The sequence below is a fragment of the Marmota marmota genome, unplaced genomic scaffold (assembly GCF_001458135.2).
Source record: "Marmota marmota marmota unplaced genomic scaffold, marMar, whole genome shotgun sequence".
NCBI classification, from domain to species: Eukaryota; Metazoa; Chordata; class Mammalia; order Rodentia; family Sciuridae; genus Marmota; species Marmota marmota.
The window spans coordinates 36150194-36166804 of NW_025999932.1; the positions used below are offsets into that span (position 1 = coordinate 36150194).

Genomic DNA, 16611 nt, shown 5'->3' on the forward strand with positions numbered 1-16611 from the left:
ATGTTCTATAAGAAAGTTGCTAATTCAGCTCGTAGCTCACGGTGTCAGTGCTCTCCCTGGAGGTGACCGTCCACACCCCTGTACGTAGCACTTTCCGGGTCCATATACTTCCTATTCATCCCAAAGTGGTCAAAAGATGTGTGCTGAGGATGCACATTTAGTAAAATCGATCACCTTTTTTCCTTCTACAAGAATAATCTGTAGAGAAACTGGCATTCTTTTTCTTTCTGCATGTGTGTTGCAGCAAAAGCATACAATGACTCTAAAGGATATAATGAAGGCTAAATTCATGAGTCACCAGCAGTTTTACCCTCTCATGCTTTTGCACCACAACCAGTTAAAAAGGCAAAAAAATGTCTGAATTTTATTATGAAAATAGTTTTCACCTCATGGATCCTTAAAAACACATTAGGGACCTCCCATAGGGGTTCTATAAATCATGCTTTGAGAACTGCTGTTTTAAGTGCCAGATTCTTTCTTTGTGAATCAGAGGTCAGGAGCAATGTATCTTTGGTGGTTGGCGGGGGAGCACTGGATACCATGATCTCCATGGAAACATTGACAGAATCCAATGCTATCACTACGAAGATGAGGCAATAGAGGTGTAAGGAGATTTGTTCTATGTCACCCAGCTCATCCGCACTAGAGCCAGGATTCACTCTCGGGTCCCTTCCTTCCTGACTCACACACTGTGAGTATGTAAGCCTCTGCCCAATTAGGTCTCTCATCTAAATTGCTAAATTCTCTTTTCAAAGTATTGATCCAGCTCCTATTGTGCACCAGGTACAATGTTAGGTATTGACGATAGGAAATCAAATGACGTTTCCTGATCTACAGATGGTCCCATACAGATGGGTGTATCAAAGCTCACAGGCACAGTTGGTGCTCAGACATGTAGTATTTGGAACCTCAGAATCCAGAGGGGGAAAGTGCGATGACTAGACCCTGTGATTTTTCAACCGAGTCGTGAAGGAGGAAGGAAGGCAGCAGGGGAGGAAAGAAGCAGGAGGAGCAGAGGATGGAGGGGCAGGGGAGCTGGCTGGAGGGAGAGCTAGGTCATGCAGGCAGGCGTGTGAGCCAGGAATCTGGACTTCACCATGGAGGTGCGGGGAGCTGGCAAAGGACAGGCAGGAAGGAGCTGGTGCTTTCTCCAACCTCCAGATAGCCATGACACCAGGACAGACCTTTGACTCTCCAGGCCTTCTTGTCCCCAGCTACACCTTATGTCACATAGCTACATGCAAGTTTGTTACCTGAATTCCTCATCCACCATGAAGAATCTGGTGAAGGAACAATTTCCCATCACTTAAATTTTCTTGCTCTGAAATGTGCTGCAAAGGGTCTTTTATTTCCCCTCTGGACTCTTAGGAACCACAGCTTAGTAAGGTTGAGCAGTGTGAGATCCGCCATTTTCATAGTCTATTGCCTTGCCGGGTTGAATCTAGAAGTGTTCCTGAGCAGTGTTTCCAAATCCGGAGAGTCAAGAGGCAAGTGGTTAGAAACTACAGACAGACCTCCTGGGGCTCAGGAGTCCATGTGCTTATTCTACTCCCCAAGTTATTCTGATTCAGGCAATCCCGGCCTTGGTTTCCTGCCCCGGTATTTTGGGTATCACTAGTTGAAACTAAGTAAAGAGAAACACATTTAGTGCCTTATTCCAACTAAATATTGATTCCTCACTCTCCTGCCTGTGGGAGCATGAATACCTACGTGGCTGATGTTTTCATGCTGTAAGAAATATGCTCCTCTCTGTGTGAACTGGAAACAGTTCTTACTTCATTTCTCACCATTGTTGCTTTTCCAAATCCCAATGTCTTCAAAATATTTTTGAATGGTCATTTTCCTCCCCCTCCTCCTCCTCCTCCTTCTTCTTTTTTTGGGGGTGGGGGATGGGGTACTGGGGATTGAACTCAGGGGCACTCAACCACTGAGCCACATCCCCAGCCCTATTTTGTATTTTATTTAGAGACAGGGTCTCACTGAGTTGCTTAGTGCCTTGCTTTTGCTGAGGCTGGCTTTGAACTCATGATCCTCCTTCCTCAGCAGCCTGAGCCACTGGGATTGTAGGCATGTATCCCCATGCCCAGCGGATAGTCGTTTTCCTATCCTTCCCTTCTTCTTCACAGGAACTTTGCCATCTTATTAGAAACGTGGATGGGTCTATTTTTAAAGAAAATTCTTGATGAACATTCTGTTTTACCAAAGTGGTTTGAATGAGTCTGTGTATGTGTGCACTGATCCGGGGAGGTATGCCAAGGTCGTGGGGATCAGTGAAGGAGGCTGGAGATCCCTGTGTAGTGCTAACAGCCTGAGCAAGCCTGGCAGGGCAGCAACGTGCAGCACATAGACAAGCCCAAATAAATGTTTGACAGCAGAGTGCTTGCAGGAAAGAAGAGGCTGCCCAGCCTAGAGGGAGCGAATGGGTGGCCCCATCAGAGTGCTGGGGAAAGCCACAGAGTTTGATTGATACATTCCCGGGTGTCCTGGAGATCACATCATTCTCTCTGGAATGTCCCCAGCACATTTCAGAGCAAGAAAATTTAAGTGATGGGAAATTGTTCCTTCACCAGGTTCTTCATGGTGGATGAGGAATTCAGGTAACAAACTTGCATGTAGCTATGTGACATAAGGTGTAGCTGGGGACATTCTTGAGAACCCATGATGACAGTGTCAGGTTTAAGCTGGGGTCTTGCCCATTGTGTCTTTATTTTGTTCATAGGCACCAAAGGAGGGCACAAGTTTTTGTCTGTTTTGTTTCACAAAGGACTACAGGCCCCTGGGGAGCCAGTAGAAGTTTCCTGTCCCAATATGACAGAGAGGACCCCACTTAATGGAGTGATAGTTTATGACACTCCTTGTCTGTCCCAGGGTTCCCACCTGGCTCTTCTGAACAGCTACATCTAATAATGCTTAGAAACCACTGGACCGAAACTGGAAATCTTACAGTTGGAGGAAAATTCAGAGAACTTCTAATCCATTGATTCTCAGTTCTGGGCACAAGGTCCCCTAGACTGTTGGTCCATACTGGTGTTCAGGGAAGTCTTGTAGGAATCAACACACATGACCTTCAGTGCCTCACGTGCCTTACTATTAGGAGTGTGTGGCTGTACCATGTCTTGCTGAGTCAGTATATACATTCCTGAATTAAACTCCATTGCTGGGTGTTCATGGCACCTTGATTTGCCTTCCAGAGCTTCTGCAGAAGTTCAAGATGCCTTCATGACCTACACAGTGTATGATGACATCATCACCATTAAGCTCATCCAAGAGGCCTGCAAGGTTCTGGGTAAGCAGGAAAGGGCTCATTTTGGGTCCTAAGGGCTGCTGTAGCAAAATACAGGTGGCTGTCATTATTCATGGTAGTTATGTTCTAGGAGGTTGTGCAAATTCTGAATTAGTGAATACTGAATCAGTGCTCCTCAGTGAAATATGAAATACAGGGCTAGGTTCCTGAAAGTATTGAGTCACAATGTTTTTGTTAACTGATCAAGGTATAATATTAATTTATGTGTGCTTCTGTTTAAAGACACAATATTTAACATATATATACACACATATACATATACACACATACTGAGTATCTCCTTATGCCAACCACACTTGTATTTATCTGGAAATGGACCTGGAGTGCCGTGCAGGGTATTGAGGACCTTTCTCTCATCTTCTCTACCATGGCTCATTTTGTCTATCTTCCCAGACCCTCAAATGCCACAATAGGTTCATAAGGGGGTGCGGAGGACCTACATGTGCCTGGTCCTATTAACAACACACATATTCCTGGATGTTTCTCCCTTAGGTGTATCAACAGGGATGGTTTATTTTATGAACCAGTTCACTCTCCACACCCAAAGGGAAGGAGGTATAGGACAAAAGCAAGTTTTAGCTTGATCTTTTTCTGCTTTAATGACCAAGGACAAGTTACTTAAGCAGTCATGGCTTTCTTGTTGGTCAGATGAAAATAGTAACATTTACCTTTCAGAGTTGTTTCAAGGTTTGAGACAATGTATGTGAAAATATCCAGTGTGATATCTGGCACATAGTAGTTTCTTGAAAGACATGTCCTGACACTCAGGGCCCGCAAGCTGGTTCTTGTGCAGCTCACAAAGGGTCAAGGAGCAGCGACTCTGGTTTTAAGCTAGTTTTCATGGTGCCTCTGGGAGCCCAGCACACTGACTGCTGTCTTCAAGAGCAATTTGTGAGATGGTTACCAGTTATAGCCAGCCTGAGCCTTCGCAATAACCAGCCCTGCAGGTGTGCCTCAGAACCCACCTGGGAAGCTAGTTAACCCTGAGTCCACAGGGACAGGTGGCTTCTCCAGAGCACAGTCGTGATGAGAAATGTGCCTGTATTGGGTGAGGCATTGCATTTATTTCCCTCTCTTTTGAATTTTAGAAAAATTCTCTAATTAAAAAGATTGGGCCAGTTTTAACTCATGCACCTGGAACTGATCGATTGGAGGGCTTTCCCCTTGATTTTCACATGGTAATTTGACTGACATCTGCATCTCTTCTCATGTTCCCGTTGTCTACTGTATGCAGAATACCTTCCGGGGATTTGCATGCAGGAGAGGCCAAAAGTCTCTGCCAAGCCAGGAGGGGGAAGTCAGTGAAGCTTAGGAAGCTGGGTTCATGCGACAATCAGAGTCCTTTCCAGTAAGAGGCGGTCACCTGCTTCTCTTGCCAACTTTGCCACCTGCTGCCCTGGCTCTTCAGGCTGCTCTGATCTGTGGTGGAGCCATAGAGGGGCCAGAGGAGTCAATAAGGCCTGGCAAGATGATGGCGACTGGAGCTCGGAGGAATCCGGGCACCATTTGGCCATTAAAATAATTTCCGACCAGATGTGTGGTAACCCCTAGTCACTTGGCTTCTGCACCTTTCATAAAACAAGACAAGGTTGGGCCTGAGAGTGGAGATAGTGAACAGGAGTGAAACAGGTTTATCCCTTCAGCTTCGGAACTCAGACTCCAAGAGCACCAGCACCTTGGGGACCCTCCTAATGCCAGTGCCCCACCTCTGCCACAGCACCAGGCTCCTGTGGCCTCACAGCAATAACAGCTGGACATCCCACACCCTCTATGATTCCAGAGAATCTTAGAGAGAGAGATTCTGGGAAAAGCTGGGCTGGAAACTGTAGGCGTTTATAGTACCTGCAACCCCATCCCTTCCTGCCCAGCCTGTTTTGTTTCCCCCACAACTGACAGCGTGGGAGGTTTGTGCAGGACATGGGCTAGCAACAAACAGATGACATTAGGCTTTCGACATGGAGCCTTGAATCTAAGGTGCATGTTCTACTTCTTTTTTAATATCTTTATTTTATTTATTTTTAAGTGGTGCTGAGGATCGAACCCAGCGCTTCGCACATGCTAGGCAAGCACTCTACTGCTGAGCCACGACCCCAGCCCCAAGGTACATGTTCTTTACAGTGCCACACTGTCCCCTCTGGGCTGGGAGCCAGGGGACCTGGGTTCTGGCCTCAGCTCTGTTTCTCAAGAGCACCTTCTTTCTCAACATGTAGTATCTGTCAGTCCTCTTACTTGATGCACCTGCCAAAGAGCTTCTGCTTTATTTTCTGAGACATTGCTTTCTTACACAATTTAAGTTGTATAACTATGATGTCAAAGTGCTTTTCCAAACCACACAGTCAGACTTCTTGATCTCAATGAGCCCCACCCCACATAGGCGAGGCCCAGGTGCTGCTCCTCTGGGGACAATTCTGCAGGTCTGTATTCCAAGTAAGGGCTGGTGACCCACAAGCAAGTTCAATTATGTCCAACTATACCCTCTCATCTATGTTCTCTCCTTGGAAAGAATACAAAATAGTAGGTGAAAATTCTGCAACGAGAGGTGGGTATTTCTGATCTGAAAAGCTGGAGTTCGGGCTGAGCTTATAAAGTAGAAAAGGGCAATAGAGGGCTGGGGATGTGGCTCAGGTGGTAGTGCGTTCGCCTGGCATGTGCGCAGCACTGGGTTCTATCCTTAGCACCACATAAAAATAAAGATGTTGTGTCCGCCGAAAACTAAAAAATAAATATTAAAAAATTCTCTCTCTCTCTCTCTCTCTCTCTTAAAAAAAAAAAAGAAAGAAAGAAAAGGGCAATAGATCTGGGAATGGATGGTAAAAATTAAGCCAGTTCTTTCTGGTTTTTATTTCAGGGGATCCCAGCAATGGGAAGAGATGGGTGTCTGTATGAAGCTGACTCCGTTTGGTTCCTAGCCCTCTGCCATAGGGCAGCTTGTTGTTATTCTAGAAGGAGCAGGAGGGGTTGGATTCTGCTCTGTCACACCAGCTGTGTGACTTTGGGCTAGAATTTCCTTGAGAGTTGATTTCCTTAAAAAGGAACAATACCTCAAAGTGTAGTGGGAAGGAATGAATTAAACCAGATAGCAAAGGTAAGGTGTATTGTAATATACAGGGTGACAGCAAATATGGAATTCAGCAAATAAAAGCTGACGTTGAAACTGAAAGGAAGGCAGGGGCTATTTCTGTTTTGTACCTCTTAATGCTATCCTTGAGAAGTAGACACAGGCTTTACTGTTCCCTTCAAATGGCCGTGATAAAAAATAACATTGTGAGTCCTTTGATCCCGGGTCAGCAAACTACTTACAGCCAATGGGTTAAATCTGAGCCTTTGCCTGTTTTTGTACATAAAGTCTTACTGTAACATAGTCATGTCCATTTTTGTTTTATAACGTATTGTCTATGCCCCTTATTGTGATAAAAATGGTAGAGTTGAGCTGTCGAGAGACCACTGCATGACCTACAAGGCTTCAATTATTCTCTAATATTTTAGGTCTCCAGAAAGAAATGCTCTTTATATCTTGTATCCTCCCAGTCTGTCTTTGTCATTGTGCATGCTTGTAGACAGCAAGTGTGTGGTGGCACCTTTAGCAGAGAAATGCCCTCTCACGTCTGCTCTATGGGAATCATAATCCCAGCCCCACCAACACATTTAGAGTCAGCAGCAAGTTTATAGACCCATGTGTGGACTGACTTTCTACCCAAAGCCAAAGTATGTCCCTGTGATTTCTTTCTGCCTCTCTTAGAATATCAGAAACCTTTTCATTGTTTATCTTCAAAACATGTTGGCCCATACCTAAAATGGCAGAACACATTTTTCAAATAAAAAGTTGGGATTTGGAATCAGGATGCCCGTAAGAAGCCTGGGCCATGTGGTTTCTCTGTGTATATACAACTCTCATGATTTGGAGAGAGTGAGGCGCAGCCAAAGGAAGACTTCAAGAAGGGCATTTTACTGTTCAATAAAATATACTGGTCGGTGGAGGCCAACTCCTCCCTTGGACAAAGAGAGAGCATGCTTCTTCTCCCCGGTGGGTGCTTTGCTCTCTCAATGGGCTCCAGGATGCCGTTTCCCTACCTTGAAGCAATTGCTGGGACTTTTCCAGACCCCTCTGCCACTGCATAGCTCTGTGCTTTCTAATTAGCATAATTCAGGATGGGACCAGATGGCAGGTTGAGCGTTGCATAAGGAATTGTTCTGTATGTGAATAAGTGCCTACTTAGTGTGTAAGTGGGTTATTAGTGATCTGAAGTGACAAAATTCAAAACAACACCCAACAGCCATTTGGCACAGCTGTGTCTGTCTAGACTTTGCCTGCTAAGAAACCCATAGTAAAGTATGTTTCAACAGTTAGCCTTCAGCAAATGCCAACAGCCCGTTTTTGCACTTACTTCTTCAAAAACAAGAGTAATGACTTAAAATTTACAAATTTAAAATATATAATGCCCGAAATCAGGCATTCTGACATTTGCTCTTTACTATAGCCCTCTGAGGGTGGGACCAGTAACCCAGACTGGGCAACCAACTGAAAATATGGTTCCAATCCTGATTCCCAGGCCAGTTCTGAATCCTGCAGAGGAGATGTTGGCGATGTCGCTGGTGAGGGTTTTGGAATCAGGCAGACGTGGGTGGGCCTCCTGGCCCTCTCCTCTCTTCATCAGGTCACCTGGTGCGAGTTCCCCTGGGGTAAAACAGTGGTGACATCAGCAACCCCTCCCTCAAGCTTCATCCTTTGGATAGTAAAGCTATGGAAAACATTCTAAGACGTAGAGCATGTTTCCGTGTCTTATGGAACAGCATGTGCTTTTGGGGGGGACCTAGAAGGTCACATAACAAATAACTCCCATTGCCTATATTTTGGAGGTGGGAGCTGGGGAGGGGTTATGAGACATCCAGCCCCATGCAGACCCTCTGCCCAGAAGGCTGAGTGTAGGTGGCAGTGATTTTGCTGCATTCAGCCAGCCACATGCCAGTCCTCATCGGGGGCCTTAGCAGGTGGCCCCTCTCCCGCTGCCCTGGATGGTGCACCTCTGCTTTTTCCAGCCCGTGGAGCTGTAACCCAGCAAAAAATAAACATTTCCTGGCAACACCGAAGAGCCAAGCTTGTTAAGTCAGAAAGTTCAAGTTCATACATCATTCCAATTTAAAAGCCTGTTAGGAGGCTCTGCACCACTCCTGGGAAGCCAAGCCTAGATGCTTTGTGATGGTTATTTCCCTGCTAACAAAGAAGCCTTTCATTGAAACAAAGTCAAAACCACTTTTTAACTGAACTTTTAATACATAACCCAAAGTAGAGAGTCGTATACTGCAGGCCACAGGCCCATAGCCCAGTTACACTAATTGTCAGGATTTTGACAATCTTATTTCATCTATCTGGTCTCTCCACCCCTTTTCTGTTTTTATTTTTGCTGGAATGTCTGAAGGCAAATCTCAGGTTTCCCATAATTTTTCCCATAAATATTTCAGTATGAGTCTCTAACAAGATAAAGACATTTTAAAATGTAATGATAATGCTCTGATTATATCCAACAAAATTTATAATATTATGGAGATTCAGGTTCCAGCTGTATCTCAGCTGGCCTTGGATAAGCAGTCTTATTATATAAGATTTCCTAAGGTCTTTTCAGGGCAATCAGCAAAAACTTTTCATTTTGACATAAATTCAAACCCACAAAAGATTTGTAAGAATAGCACAAAGAATTCCCATATACTTTTCCATCCGTGTTTCCCAGATGTTAGCATCTAACCATATTGGCTCTGTCTTTGTTCCATATCTGTATCTATAATCCATCCTCCCTCCCCGAATTGTTACTGTGTTACAGACATGATGCTTCTTTGTTGGTAAAAGAATATCTTACATAACTACAGTACAACATGAAACTCAGGAAATGGGCATTGATATGATTCTATGAAATAATCTACAGACTCTATGGAGTATTTTCCCCACTTGACACATATGTCCTTTAAAACAGAAGAAAATCTTGAATGATGCCAATTGTCATGTCTTTTCATTCTTCTTTAACCTGGACATGTTCCAGAATCTCTGTGTTTTATAACATTGATATCTTTGGGAGCTTCTGCTCAGCTATTTGGTAGCATGTTCCTTCATTCAGGATTTATTTAATAGTTGATTATTTAATAGTTTCTCATAATATAATTTCGATTATGCTTTCTTGGTGGAAAGACCACAGAAGTGATCTTTTTTGTTTGTTTTTTCTCTTTTGTTTTTTGTGGAGCTGGGAGCTTGAACCTGAGCTACTCAACCACTGAGCTATAACCATAATCCCTTTTATTATTTTTATTTTGAGACAGGGTCTCACTAAGTTGCTGACGCTGACCTCAAACTTATAATCCTCCTGTCTCAGCCTCCTGAGTTGCTGGGATTGCAGGTATCCACCAGTGTGCCTGACTCAGAAGTGATTCTTCCCAATTCATCATTGAGCTGTCCTATTATTACTGTCAACATTGATCACTCTGTGAAAGTGGCAGCTTTCTCCACCGTAAAGTTACTATTTTTCCCTTTGTAATTCAGACATTGCAAATATCTTACTGCTTCTCAAACCCCTTCTTCTGGGATTTTAGTATGCAGTTATGATTCTGATCTGGGTCAATACTTATGATGTTGGTAAAATGGTTATATTCTAAGTATAGAATTTCTTGCATTTGTTAGTTGGAGTTCTATAAGGAAGAATTTTCTCCCTCCCGAGTTTATTTATATCAATTTAAATAAGCAAGACTCTTGAAACTTAATTTTTTAAAAAAATAGGTTGCAATCCTTTACTTTCACTATTTATTTCGATGCTCAAATTCTCTAAGATTTAGCTAGTGGGAATCCCTTTAAATTGGCCCCTGTGCCTTTTTGATATGTCCCTATCATTCTTTGATCTCCTCTTTACTTTCTGGAATGAAACAATGGTATAGGTTCATCTCATTCTTTCCACCATGCCCCAGTCCTGGAATCTGCCATTTCTGTAAGTAGAGAAATGGCTTCTTTTGGCAGAGTGGTACTTAAGGACCAATATCTGATTGCTAGGTGAGCTCATCACCACTGAGGTGTCACTACTTTCAGGCTCTCTCAGTAAATAGACCTGGAAAACAGATGCTAATATACATATCTATCTATCTGTCAATCTCTCTCTCTCTATCATTTATCATCTATCTATACTATGATGACTTTTATGGTCTTATTATGTTAAATTTTTTCTAATTCAACATTACAGGGTTCTTTCTCTTCTCCTTTTTGTAACCACTTTCTCAGGGAGAAATCTGTCTCCCACTGGCTCTAAGATGTTTACTTATATGATCAATTCTTGAATATTCAGGAAGTATTTTCAGAATTGTTAACCTAAATGATGGAAGAAAGCTGAACTCCAATTAAATATTTGTTCACATTCTTTTTGCTATAGCCTGGAGACAAAGTAATCTAAATACTGTGTTCAAATATTAACGGGTTAATTTTTTCCCCTGGGTATTTGTGTTATTTAAAACTGTTCAGTCTGAAATATTGTTCTGTTAATTTGTTTCTGTTTGTATTCCTTCTTAGGGTTTTTTCCTCTCCTTATTGATCTTGCTTATTTTAAGCATATGAAACATTAACATGATTCTTTAAGCCAAACTATTCAAAGTTATGTTCAGAGAAGTAGCATCCCCCGTCACAGTGTTTCCATCCCATTCCCACCAAAATCCCATAGGTAGCCAATCTTCATAGCTCCTGGTTTATTCTTCTGTTGTTTAATTTTGCACAAATAAGCAGATAGATACACATTTCTCTATTTCCCTTTCTTTCTTACACAAAAGGTAGAAAACTATGCATACTATAAATTTCTTATTGCACTATCAAATAACATTTTAAAGCACCTCAGATGTGTGCTGATTTTGTTCTTGCATTTTCTTATCATTTTCAATATGTCCCTGACACCCTGTGACTTAGGAGGCTCTTGGAATTCTAAATTCACTGAGGTGAAATCGTATCAAAAAAACAAGACAGGTGTTGAATTTAAGAACAGGCCTTTGTCCTCTGCTGGACAAGCATTCTGAACCAAGAATCCTAGCAGCAGCCTCAAACCCAGCACAGATGGAAAACACCACACCCGAGCCCAAGATTGTTGTTTAAGGAACAGTTAGTCTCTCAGCCAGATGTCCTTTCCTGTTAACAGAGCTGGGTGCCCAGAAACAAAATAACCAGGGTCTGGAACGAGCAACTTCATGGATTTTTGTAAATTTTCAGGTATAAAAGAAAAATCAAGCAGGCAGCTTTTCTACACAAAGCTGCCACTGTCACTTGAACATAACTTTGCTTGGCCTGCACACAGCCTGGTCCTCCTGGGAGAGGTCCCGGGGACAAGGAAGGCTTTAGGGACCCGTGCTTTTCCTGGTGGGTAACAGGATGCACCTGTTCAGAGCTCCTGGCTGCAGGCTGTAAGGAACAGCTGTTTTTCTTTTTCGTTTTTCCCAGCCAGAATAAGCTAGATTTAGAAGGAAAGGAAAGGTAAGGTGGAAGGAGAAGGGAAGGAACAATTTCCCACCTGTTCATTTATTTTTCAGGAGTTCTTCCAGGAACTCAGAAGTGTTGGAAAGAACCTGAGTAGAATTTATGTCAGTTAACTTAAGAGTTGGCATGGCTCCTAGTGTCGACAAGCCTGCCGGTATCCAGCTAGGATGGACCCCAAACAAAGAATGCAATGGAGGCCAGGACCACCTCCCACCCTACCATCCCAAGCTTGATCTAGATACAGATGCGGCTAACAAATTGTGAAAAATATGTATATAACTCAGTCAGATGAGACCAGACCAACTCAGTGGGGACTGAACAATTATCTGCTCAGAGGTCTAGCTAAGGACAAAGAACTATAGAGAAACCGCTGTTCAGGCCATCTTAGTAAGCCAGGACAGGCTGAAAAGTGCTCAGGTCTCCTCTCATCCCATGTCCCTTTGTATGACCCAGTTCCAAGAGCTCAGCAGACCTAGAAGTCCCCTTGTTGTGAGTTCCAGATCCAGCTAGCATCCTAGAGTTCATGAGCATATGAAACACTAACATGATTTCATATGCAGTTGAGGAATCGTGAATCCTATAAATCTGAGTATTCTGGTCCTTCTCCCTGGCCCCTAGCATGCACATGAGTCCCAAGTCCACCATAAGTAAGAATGTTCCTTACAGGAGCTCTGGGTCAGAAGGATGAATAGATGTCCTTCCTCCTTTGCCAATGGTGACAGTCCATAGGTAGCCATTGCCTTGGGGAGACACTTGCTTCCCTAACTGCTGCTCCAAAGACTGTGGGTTATAGTAGAAGGAGGCACAGACTTTAGATTTATAGCCTCTTCAGCAAATCTGGCCTCTGCAATTCACAAAGATGACTTAGCCTCAATGGGCTCATGTGGAAAAAGGGGGACATGAAAATAACATTATCTACCTTCCAAGAAATTGACAAGCATTGGTAAAATAACTTTGACAATGGGTGCTGCAGGAACTATGGACTATTCTTTAAAAATATTTACTACACAAACAGTGCAGGTGGGGAGTGGGAGAGGTGGGCAGTATTTCTCACCTGGTGCTGCAAACCCAACCCCAGAAATTCATCAAGCATCCACTTTGTATCCAGTTCAGAAAACATGGAAGGAAAAGTTGCTGCCTAACCCTAGAAATAGGAGGGAAGAGTGAAGTCAGCAGGACACGGGATATTCAGACAGATCTTTGTGGAGAATGTGATGTGAAAACGTTGAAGGGCAACCAGGATCTGGTGAGGCCCAAAGGGAGAGGGAGTCTTTGCAGGCATTTGCTATCATCTTTTGGGTAAATTAAGATAAAAAAAACTTTTGCTTTTGTACTACTACATTAGCCACTTATAAGAGCTGAACTTTGTGCTTTATACCATGTATTTGAAGATGTAGGGGTGGTAGAAGAGATTGCAGGGGGCTGCTCTGTGCCCTTGATCTGACCACTGGAGGCAGTGGTCAAGGGGGAACAATAGCTCTGAATCCCCTCCTGCACCATAGGAAAATATTTGCCATGGATGTCATGAAAAAACTGGGATTGGGTGGGATTGGGAAGGACTCACAGTTAATGAGCACCCACCAGGTTCCCGGATTGCACTGGGCTCCTCACAAGGGCCTCATGACATTGACGTTATTGTTGACATTTCACTGATAAGGAAGGTGAAGACTTAGACGGTAGCTCAGAAAGTCTCATACAGCAGGGATTTGGACACTTTGAAAATAAATGAATACCAAGGGAGGACGAACACCTTGCAGGGACTTTTATGGCGGGGTGTGCTTTGGATTTCACAGGTGTGTCCATGGAAGCCATTCTGAAACTTTTTGGAGAATACTTCTTTAAATTCTGTAAGATGTCTGGCTACGACAGAATGCTGAGGACACTGGGAGGAAATCTCACGGAGTTTATTGAAAACCTGGATGCCCTCCACAGTTACCTTGCACTCTCTTACCAGGTAAGAACACCTGGGCCTGGTCGTAGTGATTCTGAGAAGAAGCAAATACTTGGCAATTCTGGGCCAACTCCTCCCTCCCTGCAAAGAAGAGTGGGTGGAAGGGAGCTGCTTCTTGTCTGTTGCATCCTTGGTCCCTGGTGCAGGAGTTCTCATGGGAAAGAAAAGGAAAATAAATACCTGTTGGCCACCTTTATAAACTGCCTGGCCAAAAAAAAAAAAAAAAAAAGAGGGGGTGGGTACAGTTTTTGTGATGGGGGAAGGCCTCTGCAGTAGAGCTGGCTTGGAATTAAATCTAGGAGGCTGATCACAATGGCAACAAAGACTGGAAAACAATCAGGTTTCAGTGGATTTGCAAAATCTCTCCTAAGGTTTCCTGCCCTGGATGGAGCTGATAAATAGCTTATGCAGCCAGATTCGTGTTATTCAAGTATCAGAAGGAAAGACTCGACAGGGCCAAGAGCCAGAATCGGAAACCATCCAACTCTGATTAACCCACGGGGCGACTGACTGAGGTGTTAAGAAACTAATTTCCCTTCTGGGATAGGTCCTTCTGGAGTTCGTGCCTTGCTTTTCTTCTTTGGAGAGATCATTGGAAATTCAAATGCCTAGACTCCCCCACCACCAATTTTTTTTTTTTTTTTTTTAGACAAAGTACTTTATGGAAACGATAAAGTAGTGTTTCACATATCATGATAACAGTTTCTTATTTTATGTAAAATATTGTATTTTTAGGACACCTTTACTTTACCAACCTCTTCACTATTTCTAGACTTCGTGTTCATAGTGACAACCTTTGCAGGGTTGTCATGAGGATAAAAACGTTATGTATATTAGAGCACATCACTAATATGTGCACTTGTACGTATCTGTAAAATTGGAAAAAAAAGGTTATTTTCTCTATATTTTGAATAAGTAATCAGAGGCTTGGAAACATCCCACTTCAGGAAGAGTGAGTTTGTGAGCCTGTTCTATTATTGTCACATGAACTTCTTGAGGTAGTGGGAGTGGAAAGAGTCTGGGCAATGAGGCCAGATGTTACTGTCTGAGCAGAACTGCAACTTACCAGCTGTGTGATCCTGGACAAGTTGTTGCCCACTTATTTATTTAATTAAATTTATTTAATTAGCACCTAGTATGTACTAAACAATTTTTAAGACATTAGACACAAAGACAAAAAGGAATAGGAATAAATAACCTACCTCATAGAGGTGTGCAGATTAAAAGAGATAGCATATAAAAGTTCTTAGCATTATGATGGGCTCAGAACAGGCATTTCATAAGCAACTCTTCCTTCTCCTTTTCTTTCTTTCTGTTCATTAGGAACAGTTTTAAAAGTATGAGAATTTGCATGGCAACTTTCTATCAGGTTTCTTAGCTAAAGACACAACTATTAGAATAGAAAGAAATATAGTTAGGATCCTTTAATAAACTTCCATAATATTTTTAATATCATCTGAAATTTGGTTAATATATTCAGTCATGGTTCTGGAGAAGGTGTCAATATTTATTAAATTTGTTATTTATTATATTTGTCAATATTTTATTAAATAAAAATGTTATGGAATGTTTTTAATATTTCAGATACTGTTCCCTTGATATTACTCTCACTTTCATGAATGAGAGTGAAAGGAATTGAGATTCTGAAGTCCCATGGCTGTGATTTTTATACCCAACGCTGATACCCTTCCTGTACTAGTTAATCACCTCTCACCCCACATATGCCAAAACCATACTGATAGAGAAGTAATAGACTAGAACCTCTCTGGGGATATGTCAGGACATGTAGCATATAATCAGATAAAATATTTAAATTGCTATAAAACACAAGTTAGGATGAACTTTATGCAATGATACCTATAGCTATATAGTGCTTTATACTAGACAAAGGATTAAAGATTGTCTCTTTAGGCAAAAATAAATAAAATGATTCCAACTTTAAGGAACACATCCCTGGTGAAAACTGTGCCTTTAATCTTGTTATTTTTTTGCTAACCTTCATTGACTGGCAATTAGGAGGCAGGTATTGGGCTAAATGAACTATCCTCTTAATGCCTGTAAGATTAAGCACTCTTATTTTCCCCACTATACAAATAAGAAAACTGAGGCCCAGAAAGGTCAAGACACTCTCCAAACTCACTCATACTGTGGGTGGCTGAGCAATAACCTAAACCCAGCCACGTCTGTCTGAAAAAGGCCTTGCTTTCCGCTGCTTGGCATCATTTTTTCCTTTGCCTTATTCTCCATTAAAAAAAATGTTTTATGTTAATCAATAAGTAAAACTATAACTGCATTATTTAGAAACTTGGAGACATCAACCACAAGAACTAAAAGCATGAACTTCTGGAATTGTCTGGGAAGAGGTCTGGCTTGGAGATGGCTTGAGGGGGATGTTGGCAGGAGCACGTGGATCTCTATTTCAGCCCCTCTGTACTGAATTACTTTACTTTCACTGTAGAATTTGGATATAGTTTTTAAATGAACTTTTAATTTCCTCTTTATGCATACTTCATCAAATCCTCTTTAGATTTGGTAAAGATATAAACACACATACATACCATCAAATGTTTTTATCTATATACATACTTTTGGGAATATGAAATATTTATTTGGAAAGGAAAAAAAAAACATTTCCAACTAGCAACCCTCTACTAGGAAAGAGGACAAAGATCTCATAAAAAACACATCCACCTTCTTCATCTCATCCCTCTCTGAGACCAAAAGCTGTGAGCCCAGGGTGCTGAGTTGCCTGCTAATCAAGCAGGAGAGTGGGGCATGGTAGCACATGCCTGTAGTCCCAGAGACTCGGGAGGCTGAGGCAGGAGGATCTCAAGTTCAAAACCAGTCTCAGCAATTTGGGAGGCTGTGAGC

At 42.5% G+C, this 16611-nt stretch overlaps 1 protein-coding gene across 1 annotated transcript in view; it reads left to right on the forward strand.

Annotated features, from left to right (window-relative positions):
• Positions 1-16611, forward strand: part of LOC107140796 (guanylate cyclase soluble subunit beta-2-like) — a 56687-nt gene that overhangs the window by 12670 nt on the left and 27406 nt on the right. The window contains exons 4-5 of the mRNA XM_048801007.1: positions 3192-3286; positions 13583-13743. Of these exons, the coding sequence (XP_048656964.1) occupies positions 3192-3286; positions 13583-13743 (256 nt within the window). The remainder of the gene's footprint in view (positions 1-3191; positions 3287-13582; positions 13744-16611) is intronic.